At 44.0% G+C, this 13,481-nt stretch overlaps 1 protein-coding gene across 1 annotated transcript in view; it reads left to right on the top strand.

Annotated features, from left to right (window-relative positions):
• ano3 (anoctamin 3) overlaps positions 1-13,481 on the top strand; it is a 599,584-nt gene that overhangs the window by 533,604 nt on the left and 52,499 nt on the right. Inside the window, exon 24 of the mRNA XM_041198368.1 lies at positions 63-215. Coding sequence (XP_041054302.1) covers positions 63-215 — 153 coding nt within the window. The remainder of the gene's footprint in view (positions 1-62; positions 216-13,481) is intronic.

The raw sequence follows: 13,481 nt of genomic DNA, 5'->3' as shown, positions 1-13,481 counted from the left end.
ATTTAATGTGTTTGTTCTTGGTTATTAGTGCAATGGTAATTGTGATTCTCATTTTAATCTAGTTTTACAGTTTGGTTTCACAACAATATTTGTTGCTGCCTTCCCACTGGCTCCACTCCTTGCTCTCCTAAACAATATCATTGAAATAAGGCTGGATGCTTACAAATTCGTCACACAGTGGAGACGACCATTGCCTGCAAGAGCAACAGATATAGGTAACACGATCACTGCAATGCCCTGCATAGAGCTGTGCTGCTTCCCAAGAGAATTACATGATAAAATTAATAAGCTGTCGGTTTTTTACTGTTAAGACCCGGTAGAATTTCTACATCTCCTCCTTTGCTACAGCTGCTTCTGGAGGTTTGATTTTACTTTAATTCTGTAGAGCCCGAACATATGAAGGCTTTGAATATTTCTTTCATATCTGGGGAGATTTTTCACTTGCATGTCTGGATAGGTTAAGAGAAATGTTTGTTCTCCTCTCTCACCTCTTGTGTCCAGTCTCCCTCCTTCTGATTGATCTTCCAACTCTGGTCTTCCCTCTCTTTAGGCCTGGATTTTCGGAATGACTCGGGAGCCCGATTAAAAATTGTGGGTAGGTCCCGATTCCGGGATTCCCAACCCCATTCCCGGGCTGACCTGGAGCGCCTTTTCAGGATGCAGGCTGGTTCGGGTTGTGGGCCCACACCCTGTACTCACGACCTGACCGGTTTCCATTGCAGGGATGGGCATGTTCTACTCTTCCTCAATTTTCATGGAGTCAGGCCAGGTTTCTTTAAAAGAGTCATGGTTCACGGCACCTCAGAGATTTTGTCAACCATAGTCTGTATGAGGGAACCTTTTAAAAGGTGAGTTTGAAAGGCCCTCCTTGTGGTGGGAATTTTCAAGAACCACTCCGGAGGCAGAGCTGTGTAGAATATGGGAAGTTTAATTCAAGCATGTGCAGGGGAGAGTCCTTCTTAAAGAATCAGTAGGTGCTGTAGCCATATGTGTACCTCCCCCTCGTGTGACCACATTATTCCAGCTAACCTTAACAGTTGTAAAGTTCATTCAACACTATAGGATTTCTGTGGCCATATTAGTCTAGTTTTCCCAATTAATTTTAACCTAATAATGACCACATGGGAATTTCAAACTTATTACCTGGACTACTTCACTCCTCATGCTCCCTGTGCCAAGCTATGCCCCTTCACCCACCCCCATGGACCCTCATTCCCTCCTTTGCCAAAGTATGTCCCCACCCACAACCAACATGGCCCCTCATGCCCCATATGCCAAGCTATGCCCCTTCACGCAGCCCCCATGGTCCCTCATGCCCCATGCCAAGCCAAGGCAGTTCCATGCCCATTCAACCACTATAGCTTATATCAAACCAATGAACTCTATAGTGTCAAAAGGATGTGTAAAAAAAGCTTTATAAAACCAGTCATTCATTACTTTCCACTCTGTTAAAAACAGTCCTTTCCCAACAGCCCATTAAAAGTGTGAATCATCCAAACCCTTTAAAGAATTAATAACAAACTGCAGGCACTTGAAACCTCTTAACCTTGTGTAAATAAGTATTATGAAATTGGCAGCAAAGATTAGAAAGTCAGAGGTGTCAATCAGGAATGTTTTCCCTGGGACTCGGGAATTTCATCAGAGTAATGGATGTCTGGGTTCACAGCCAAGCTTCATTATGTGTTCTGGCTGAGAGTTGAAGTGTCATAGATTGGCTTGGGTGCATGAGAGCCATGAGTGGGGGGTTGGGGTGGGTGGAGGGACTTAACTTTGGCATGTGGAACATAAGGGACCATGGGGGTGTTTGGATGAGGGGTTGGGTGGGGTAGCATACCTTGTCATGGGGACGAGGGGCTATGGGATTAGGTGCGAGGCATAATTTGGCATAGGGAGCACGAAGAGCCATGGAAGGCAGGTGGAGGGACATACCTTGGGAAGGGGGCATGAATGGATATATGTGGGTTGAGGGCATAGCTGGTCATAAGGGCAGGGGGCCAAGGGGGTGGGTGGGGTGGCATAGCCTGGCATGGGAGTATTGGGTGACATGGGTGGGACATGGGGAGTGTGTGGGGGGTGAGAGTTATAGAGTAAAGGGTTAACATCAGAAGCACCTGATGCTGATGTAATTATGATGCAATGTCACATGACTAAGTAACAGAGTTCTGGAGGTAAGGAGAAGTCCAACCTTGTGTAGAGTTACTGAGATGTGCATAGAGCTGTAAATAAATATATATATGTATATATTTTATGAACTACAGTCAAAAGTACCTTTCTTAGGGAAAGTGTTAAATCTTGAAGAACTCCATCTAGATCCCAGACACAAGATGAAACATGGTGGCAGCAGACAGCGAGTAAAGGACCCAAAAAAATTCCAAGAGAAGATTACAGACCGGACAGACTGACAGATTCTTGGAAGAAGGAGAAAAAAGAAAATTGATCAAAGTCTCATCCGAAAACCTCAGAGCAGTGTGGCTGCAGCAGATGCAAGTTGAGACGCAGGTCCAGCAGCAACATCTCCAGAGCTTGGGACAAGCATGGATTCGGTGCTGCCACTCCCAGAGTCTTTCTGAAGCGCTAACGTTGCACAACAAGCTCAGCACTGGGATAACTGGAGAAGGAAGTTTCCAGATTGTTATGACACAGCAGTTGATAAAGGCTGATTTATTTAAAATCCGAGAGGGAAATTTTAAACAACTGCCACAACTTATATTTTCAATTGGTGTGTTTGGAGTTGCAGCTCTAAATTCAGGAATAGGACCACCAGTTCTCAAGAGGTTTTTATATCAAACTAAATGAAACAGTTATTAATTTACAACAAATTAAGCACATACACATGGCTACAAATTACTACTATCATAACTTTTAACAAATTCCTAGATTCATCTCCACTAAGGCAACAATAACCAATAGACTTAACCAACCACCAGGAAAAGCATTTTTACCTTACGAATTCTAAACAAGGTTCCTTTCACCATGGTTCCTTTGCAGGCAGTCGTAGGCTTACAGGCTTAGATCTTACATGCTTCCGACCTACACACACAAACTCCCCTCAGGTTATGGATAGCCATCCCTTTTGAATACAAATTCTCATTGTATCACCAGGCCTTTTGAACTCCACCTCTTCTAACAATAAAACCCCTTTCATAGTAACAATTTTATTAGTAGCGTAAACATATTGCTTGGTGTCTCCTAGCTAGGAGCAAGATTTTACCCCCACTCTTGAGTGCTCTATTCAACAAAATGCAAATGTCCCCTCTACCTACTCTTTACATCTCAAAACTACTATGCATCAAAGCACCCAGACTAGCTGGCTTTAATCCAATTAACACATACACAGACTAAACCTCTATTTTTTAAAAATTCCAATAACATTATATATATCTCTTCCTGACACAGATAAAGAACAGCTTCAGGGTTGCACAAGAAGGAGCAAAAAGATCAGATCCATACTCCATGCAGTTGGAGCTATTGCTGACGACATGATAGCCAGACAGGGAATTGATGAGGCCTCAAGCTCTTCCGATGAAGACTTCCAGGCAGTCGATTTGTATTGTAGCATTCAAAAAAAATTTAATCATCGAACAAGCAAAATTTGATAAGAGAAAACTAAAAAACCCTGTGAATGCATGGATGCGTTCATCAATACAGGCTAGCAGAAAATTGTGGCTGTGGAATATTGAGGGATGAATTGATTTGTGATCACAGAGTAGTCAGGATCCTGGATGAAGCACCATCAGATCACAAGCAAGCAAGGGAAGATCTAACTTTAATTGAGGCAGTACAGATTGAGTTTTAGACTGACCTCAGAAAGCAAAATAGAACAGTTGTTTGTGGCAAAAGTGATGTCCCTTGCAAACAAATGTGTGGGGCTTTTCAATATCTTGGACAGAAAAAGAAGACACACAGAAACAAAAGTCCATGAAATTAGGAAAAAGTGTGCCAATCACCATCTTGAAATGCTCTCGGAATGTGAGGGAAGATCTACACAAATAGGAAGAATGCCCAACGGGGGGAGTAGAGTGCCACACAACTGTAGGAAGTTAGGACATTTTAAATTGTCTGCTGATCTAAAACACAGCCCAAAAAGAAAGGAAAAATAACAAGGCCAAACCAGACACAAGAAGTGGAAGAACCACAGAAAAAGGTGAATAACTTTCCGAGGGGAAATAAATGAAACAGAAAATAAATGCATGAGCATTAAATTTGAAGTGGACAGACAGCCCACAGAGTTTAAAATTAGACACCGGGGCAGGTGTTTCAGTCGTATCTGATGAAGTAAAGTGGCTTCAGCACATTACACTTAGCCATCATCCATCCAGTGACAAGGTCCAAGTGGGACTACACTGAAAGTCATGGGATGACACCTGGCAAAATTGAAATACAAGGATAGAGAAATTGTTGAACCTTTGTATGTCATATAGAACCAAGAATATTCATTATTAGGCAGGAAGACATGCTTACAGTTGAGTCTGATTCACAAAGTAGATGAAGTTGCTGTTGAGTAGTACATTCAGGAATGAATTTCAACCATTATTTACAGACTTGGGAAAGCTGAAATTCGAATATCATGTAACCCTAAGAGTTGTTGCTAAACCAATCTGCCTCTGCATACCAAGGAAAGCATGTCACCTACTCTTGGGCGAAGTCAAGAGTAAAACTGAGCACATGTTACAGCAGAGGGTTATCGCTCCAGTAACCATTCCGACAAAGTGGTGCTCTGGAATGGTCAAAGCCCCAAAGCCTAATGGCTCAATTAGAATGTGTGTGGACTTGACTCAAACAAACAAATCACTAGAGCATGAGATCCAGCCGATAACCTTAAGAATGAAAGTCTTGCCAAACTATTTGCTAAAAGTACCCTATTCCTCAAATTAGGTGCAAACAGGGGTTTTTGGCAGTTGCCTCTGAACAGACCACTTTTAAAACAGCATTCGGTTGTTCTTGCTTTAATAATTAACCATTCAGAATTGCTTCTGCACCAGAAGTATTCAAGGACAATGTCTCAGACCTAGAACAAATGGAAGGAGTAATATTGAATGAAAGTGGCCAGACCACCTGGTATTGTCCTTGGCACCGGAAACGACAATCGCAGCCCTGTCAACCCTGCAAAATCCTCCTTACTAACATCTGGGGGCTCGTGCCAAAATTGGTAGAGCTGTTTCACAGACTAGTCAAACAACAGCCTGACATTGTCATCCTCACAGAATCATATCTCACAGATAATGTCCCAGACACCACCACCACCATCCCTGGGTATTTCCTGGCCCACCGACAGGACAGTTGCAGCAGAGGTAGCGGCACAGTGGTATACAGTCAGGAGGGATTTGCCCTGGGAGTCCTCAACATTGACTCTGGACCCCATGAAGTCTCATGACATCAGGTCAAACATGGGCAAGGAAACATCCTGCTTATTACCACATACTGCCTTCCCTCAGCTGATGAATCAGTGCTCCTCCATGTTGAACACCACTTGGAGGAAGCAATGAGGGTGGCAAGGGTGCAGAATGTACTCTGGATGGGGGACTTCAATGCCCATTACCAAGAGTGGCTTAGTAGCAGCACTACTGAACGAGCTGGCCGTGTGCTAAATGACACAACTGCTAGACTGGGTCTGCGGCAGATGGTGAGGGAACCAACATGAGGAAAAAATATACTTGACCTCATCCTCACCAACTTGCCTGCCGCAGATGCATCTGTCGATGACGGTATCAGTAGGAGTGACCACCGCATTGTTATTGTGGAGACAAAGTCCAGCCTTCACATTGAGGATACTCTCCAGCGTGGATGATCCATCTCAGCCTCGTCCAGAGGTCACCAGCATCACAGACGCCAGTCTTCAGCCAATTTGATTCACTCCACGTGATATCAAGAAACGACTGAAGGCACTGGGTACTGCAAAGGCTATGGGCCCTGACAATATTCCGGCAATAGTAATGAAGACCTGTGCTCCAGAACTTGCCCCGCCCCTAGCCAAGCTGTTCCAATACACCTACAACACCGACATCTACCCGGCTATGTGAAAAATTGCCCAGGTATGTCCTGTACTCCTGTACACGAAAAGCAGGACAAATTCAGCCAAGCCAATTTCCGCCCCATCAGTCTACTCTCGATAAAGTAATGGAAGGGCTTATCAACATGCTATCATGTGGCACTTGCTTAGCAATAACCTGCTCACTGACGCCCAGTTTGGGTTCACCAGGGCCACTCAGATCCTGATCTCATTACAGCCTTGGTTCAAACATGGACAAAAGAGGTGAACTCCCGAGGTGAAGTGAGAATGACTGCCCTTGACATCAAGGCCACATTTGACCAAGTGTGTCATCAAGGAGCCCTAGCAAAACTGAAGTCAATGGGAATTAGGGGAAAACTCTCTGCTGGTTGGAGTCATACCTAGCAGAAAGGAAGATGGTTGTGATTGTTGGAGGTCAGTCATCTCAGCTCCAGGACATCACTGCAGGAGTTCCTCAGGGTTGTGTTCTAGGCCCAACCGTCGTCAGCTGCTTCCACAATGACCTTCCTTCCATCATAAGGTCAGAAGTGGGGATGTTCGCTGATGATTGCACAATATTCAGCACCATTCACAACTCCTCAGATAATGAAGCAGTCTGTGTCCAAATGCAGCAAGACCTGGGCGGTATCCAGGCTTGGGCTGACAAGTGGCAAGTAACATTCGCGGCACACAAGTGTCAGGCAATGATCATCTCCAACATGAGAGAATCCAATCATCGCCCCCTGATGTTCAATGGCATTACCATCACTGAATCCCCCACTATCAATATCCTGGCGATTATCATTGGTCAGAAACTGAACTGGACAAGCCATATAAATACTGCGGCTACAAGAGCAGGTGACGAGTGACGAGTAACTCACCTCCTGACCCCCCTCCCCGCCCCCCAAAGCTTGTCCATCATCTACAAGGCACAAATCAGGAGGGTGATGGAATACTCCCCACTTGCCTGGATGAGTGCAGCTCCCACAATACTCAAGAAGCTTGACACCATCCAGGACAAAGCAGCCCGCTTGATTGGCACCACATTCACAAACATTCACTCCCTCCACCACCTATGCACAGTAGAAACAGTGTGTACCATCTCCAAATTGCACTGCAGGAATTCACTAAGGCTTCTCTGAACCTTCCAAACCCATGACCACTACCAAGTAGAAGGACAAGGGCAGCAGATAGATGGGAATATCACCACATGGAAGTTCCTCTCCAATTCACTCACCATCCTGACTTGGAAATATATCGCCATTCCTTCATTGTCGCTGGGTCAAAACACTGGAACTCCCTTCCTAACAGCACTGTGGGTGTACCCACACCACATGGACCGCAGCAGTTTAAGAAGGCAGCTCACCACCACCTCCTGAAGGGCATCTAGGGATGGGCAATAAATGCTGTCCCAGCGAAGCCCACATCCTCTGAATGATTACAAAAAAAATGCCATATGGACAGTATGGTCATACTCAGCCCATTGAGGGAAGAACTCAACCGTCAAGCGAGTTCAGTCCTCTAAGTTCTACAGGAAACAGGTTTGATGTTGAATAATAAATGTAAATTTGCAAAGCCAATGATTAAATTCCTAGGGCACTTGTGCAAGCTTCACGAGTAACAGCTAAGCCACAAAAAACCAACGTGATCAGAAAATTCCCACAACCCAAGAACATTACATAGCTGCAAAGGTTCCTTGGAATGGTCAACCAAGTAGGGTATGTTCCAACCAAATTTGGCAGTAATCTATAAGCCATTGAGACAGCTGTTGAGAGACAAGGTCAGCAGTGGTGCTGGAATGTGGAACAGCCAAAAGCTTTTGAGAAAATCAATAATCTTCTAATTTCACCTGAAATTCTAGCGCACTATGATCCAGAGCTGCCGACCATAGTAGCAGCAGATGCATTGTCCACAGGTCTGGGTGCAGTTTTGTTTCAAATTCAAAAAGATGGTAAAAGAACATCAGTTTATTATGCCTGAAGCTCACTCACAGACGCAGAGGAAAGGTGTGAAACAGTTGAGAAAGAAGCATAAGCAGCAACGCGGGTGTGCGAGTTCTCAGATTACGTGATGTGTTAGGGCTGGGGTGATAGGAGTGCACAGCTGACCTAGCCCCACTACTCCACAGGTCATCCATTTGTTTAAAAGTTTAATTTACTCACCAATGTGGCTAATGGTTTACGTTCACCACCGGTACCCAGAATAAAAGAGACTTTAACCAGGCTTCTTTCAATAAACAGCAAACCTATTAGTTCATTATAAAACTAGTCTTGACAAATAGAAAGGCAAAGCTGTTAACATACAGTATGCAGTATGAAATTATACTAATTACTCTTTCGAGGTAACCTAGGTTTCATTATCATGAACACACACGTGCATACACGCACGCACATAGACGCTGAAATAAAAATAGAAATGGAGGAATTCTGCCAAAAGTTAAAAGTCAAAGATTCCAAGGCTAAGGATAGATGCTGGAGTCCTTGAAATGGCGTCCAGGTTATACGGTTAATCTCTCAGCACTGATCCATGAAACGATCAATGACTCTGGCAATGTTTCTTAGGCTGGCTTGAGGACCATTTGCAGATACTCTATCCAAGCACATAGCAACTTAGGAGCAGCTTGTATTCACTTCTGGCTGTGGACTGGTTCTGGGCTGCAAAAAGGCTGCTGTCTTCCTTTTCAAGCAGTTGGTCCTTCTCTTCTCAAAAGCAAAACTAACTTTAAACCTCAGTCTTCCAGGCATACTTTTTTCCCAGAGCCATAAAACCCATGTGACCTCATGCACCTGGGTCAAAAGGTTTACATTTTTTTTTACCTGCTTAATAACCCTTTCCTGTAAAAGGATCCTTTTCCAGGGATAGCAATTGAGTCCTGATATAACCCTTTATGGGACACTGTCTTTTAAAACACAAATTCTTCCAGAGTATCCATAGTCCTTGAAGATGAACCATTTCCTGTGATTAAAGTGTTCATGATAGATGGGACTATGGTTTCAAATTGAAACTAACCACAAGCCTTTGGTCACTCTTCTTAACTGAAAGATGCCGCCTTGAATTCAACGTTTCAGACTTCAAATAATGAGGTATGATTCAGATACTGAGTACATTCAAGGGAAGTACCAGATGACAGCAGATGCACACCAAGAATACCAGTGGAAAGAACCAACATGGACGATTTGAATTTGATCAAGGAGTTGGAAGCATATACTTCACTCATTACCAAATGCTTACCGGCCACTTATAAGAGATTACAGGAGATTAAATATGCACAACATCAGGATGGCAAATGTATCCAAATCATGGAACACTGCCAGAAAGGATGGCCAGATTGTACTCCTAACAATCCAGTACCACGCCAGTACTTAGAATGAGAAAACATCTTGCAATCGTGGATGATTTCTTAGTTTTTAATGGCACACTAGTCATCCCTAGAACATTTTGACTTTATTCCCCAAAAAACTTCATCAAGGTCACATAGGGATAGAAAAATATCGAGCAAGAGCCCAGCAGTCAGTCTGGTGGCCAGGCATTAGTCATACTGTAGAAGAACTAATTTCGAATTGCCTTACATGTGCAGTGAAAAGCCAATAGCAGAGTGAACCCACTGACACCCTCCATTTGTCCATTGAGGCCATGGCAGATTTATTTGAGGTTAAAGGCAAAGTATTTATTATTGTCAGTGATTAGCATTCCAGATTGATTGAAATGAACAGGCTGCACAGCATCAAGTTGGAGGCAGTCAATCAATCACTGAAAAGAACCTTGCAACACATGGCATCCCGGACATTGTAGTGTTTGAGTTTGCTAAAGAATTATTCCAGAACCTTGCGAATGAACATGGTTTTATGCACGTTACTGGCTCACCTAGATATCCTCAGGTGAATGGAGACGCTGAAAGGGGAGTTCGAAAAATCAAAGAATTGATGAAAAAGAATGACGATATTAACTTAGCCCTGCTTAGTTACCGAACCGAACCTCTACAACATGGGTTCTCACCATCAAAGTTGTTCAGGGGAAGACAACTAAGAATACAAGTCCAGCTCTGCAACAGAAACTACAACCTGATATTACCTCACGTGGATCGTGAGAGAGTTAAAAAGTGTGAGGAGCAACAGAGACACAGACTTGTAACTTCAACTTCAAGCACACAGCACGAGACTAAAATTGCTGCAGCTCGGGGAGAGAGTGTGTATATGAGATCAACAGAAAGAAGGCATAATAAAAGAAAGAACTCCATAACCAAGATCTTACGGGATTGAGACAGACCAGGGAAATATAAGGGTAAACTGAGGCACATCGATATCCTTGGAAATGAAGCCAATTGAAACTTGGGCATACTATTCAGATCCAAACAGAGATAAGGAACAAGAAACAAGACAAAGTTCTACAGCCACCCAGCATAAGGACATTCCTATCAAACGAAGAGAGAGTGCAGAGTGTCCTCGACTTCAAAAAGAAATCAGAACAAGATCAGGGAGATTGGTCAAGGCACCTTCGAGACTAACCCTGTAAAGTCTGAGACTTTGCAGGGAGATGTAAGAGGATGGAAATAGAGGGGGTAAGATTTGGGGAGGTGGGGGGGGGGGGTGGTGGAGATGTAGAATAAAGGCTGAACATTCAAAGCACCTGATGCTGATGTAGCTATGATGCATGTCACATGACAGAGATGTAGAGGGAAGGAGAAGTCCAACCTTGTGATAAGTTACTGAGATGTACACAGAGCTGTTAATAAATAATAATACTTTTATATGAACTACAGTCCAAAGTAACTTTCCTGGGGAAAGCCCATCTAGGCTTGAACACAAGACAAAACAACAGGGCGTGTGGGGTGAGGGCTGGAGGACCTTTCTATGTTTATTTTAACTGGGACAAAGTCCCACAGCACCAAGGCGGGGCCTTGTAAGCAGCCTGTCTCCGCGCTGGGGAGCCCATGTGGCTGGCTGCCTCCGACCTCTTTCCCGGGTCGGCTGGCCTAACTGCAGCCCTTCCCTGCCCCCTGGCAATGAAGAATCCCGCCTTTGCGAGCGCTTTCTCCCGAGATGGGCAGGCGGAGCTGGGAATTTTTCTGACTCCTGCTACCAGCCTCGGTGGAGAAAATCCTGGCCTATTTTATTTCTACATTGGAAATGTTTTGGAGGCCTCGCACATGCTTATTCCTCCCTAGGTCTTGTCAGTGTTGAAATCAAAGCTCATTATGCAATTTCCTGTTTCGTTGCTTTCCCGTGACCTGCGGAGCTTTGCTTGGCACTTCCTTTGTCCTGAATCAGATTTAGAAAGCCCACACCTGGCATCACACAAGAACTACTTCCTGATTTATTCTGTCCTCCTTGCCCTTCCCCAAACTGGTATTCTGTGCTAAATTGTTTTGGTTCACCACCTTGATTTTCCTGTAAATAAAAGAAATGTTACATTCTTTTAAATTATCTGTTGACATCCAGCAGCCGAGAAATGGAAAAAAGGAGCTGGTTTTCCATCTGTGTTGTTTGTAGCCCGTCCTTGGTACTGTTTAGCATCCAGCAAGGAGATCTCAAAGGAATCTCGCTGCCTAGACTTTAGAAGCAAAGTGTTCCTTTGCCTGAAGCTGAAAATGAAGCTCACAGGAACTCCTGGGGATAGTCTCACATTTACATTAAAACTATCTTTTGAAAGTAAAGCCTCTGGAACTCAGGTGGAATGAAGTCTCTCGGAGTTCAAGGAGACACAGTAAGGACTGCGTTCCCATGCACCACCTCCAGTTCCCAGGAACATAAGAACAAGAGTCGGCCATTTTGCTGCTCGAGCCTATTCCACCATTCAATAATATCATGGCTGATCTATGGCGCAGCGATGCTCACTGTGCTTGATTGGTTAAGACTGGGTGTGGGCTTAGAGAAAAGTCAATAAACCTGTAGAAAGTGCTGGAACCTAGAGCTGAAGCACAGAGCAGACATTTTAATGTGAGTAAAACCTGTTACACACAGAGAAACCAGCGTCATCTTTGTATAGTTCTGAGATATAAAATATATAACATGGCCGAACTGCATTTCCCGTTGTCCCGTATCAATTAATACCTTTGGCTAATAAAAAAATCTATCAATGTCAGTTTTAAAATAAACAAGTGCCATTCGTGGAAAAGAGTCTCAAACTTCTACCAACCTTTGCATGTGGAGATACTTTCTAATTTCACTCCTGACTCTAAATGTATGGCCTCTAGCGTTCCCAGACGCTGCAAGTAATTTATTTCTATCTGCCCTAGCCACCATCTTCTACAGCAGAAAGCACAAGGACATAATCTTAATGACAGAGACTTGTACTCATCCCAGGACTGCAAACATCAGGGGACAGAAATTAGTATTTGCACTGGCTCAACTTACTCTAAAATCTAATTAGTTCACTTGTTTCTGCTACAGTACAGTATGGTGTTTAAAATGTCATCAGGCTGAATTAACTTACTAATAAATTGGTCCCAAAGTCTAGCACTGGAGAAAGCTCCAAGCTGGCTTACTGAGAGACTGATGACATAAAGCAGAATACTGCAGGAGATAGCTGAAACTTTAATTATGCTCACCCACAAGAAGTCAATTTTTAAATTATCCAAGTTATTAGGAGAATAAGCTTTTTGAATAATAAGTTGTACAACTTAATGCAATGCAACTGCCCATTTAATTTGATTTAATAGCATTCTTTTATTGCATATATATTTTATTACGTATATATTTGGGGAGGTGATGGCGTGGTGGTATTGTCACTGGACTAGTAATCTAGAGACCGAGAGACATGCTCTGGGGTTTGAATCCCGCCACAGCAGATGGTGGAATTTGACTTCAATAAAAATCTTGAATTAAAAGTCTAATGATGACCATGAAACCATTGTTGATTGTTGTAAAAACCCTTCTGTTCACTACTGCCCTTTAGGGAAGGAAATCTGTCGTCCTTACCTGGTCTGGCCCAGGTGTGACTCCAGACCCACAGCAATGTGGTTGACTCTGAAATGGCCTCGGAAATGGCCTAGCAAGCTACTCAGTTGTATCAAACCACTACAAAGTCTCAAAAACGGAGTGGAACCGGCATCAACCTAGGCACCGGAAATGACAATGGCAATCTTCGTCCTGTCGACCCTGCAAAGCCCTCTTTACTAACATCAGGGAGCGAGTGCCATTTTGGGAGAGCTGTCTCACAGACTTACACAATCATCCTCTTGGAATCGCACCTTACAGATAATGTCCCAGACATCAACATCATCATCCCTGGGTATGTCCTGTCCCACCAGCAGGACAGACCCAGCAGAAGTGGCATACAGTCAGGAGGGAGTTGCCCTGGGAGTGCTCAACATCGACTCTGGACCCGATGAAGTTTCATGGAACCATGTCAAATGTGGGCAAGGAAACCTCCTGCTGAGTACCACGTACTGCCCACCGCCCTCCCTCAGATGATGAATCAGTGCTGCTCCATGTTAAACACCGCTTAGAGGAAGCACTGAGAGTGGCAAGGGCACAGAATGTACTCTGGGTGG

Source organism: Carcharodon carcharias, chromosome 10, assembly GCF_017639515.1.
Source record: "Carcharodon carcharias isolate sCarCar2 chromosome 10, sCarCar2.pri, whole genome shotgun sequence".
NCBI classification, from domain to species: domain Eukaryota; kingdom Metazoa; phylum Chordata; class Chondrichthyes; order Lamniformes; family Lamnidae; genus Carcharodon; species Carcharodon carcharias.
Note: the sequence above shows the minus strand (reverse complement) of the source record. Positions and strands in the feature narration are given on the sequence as shown.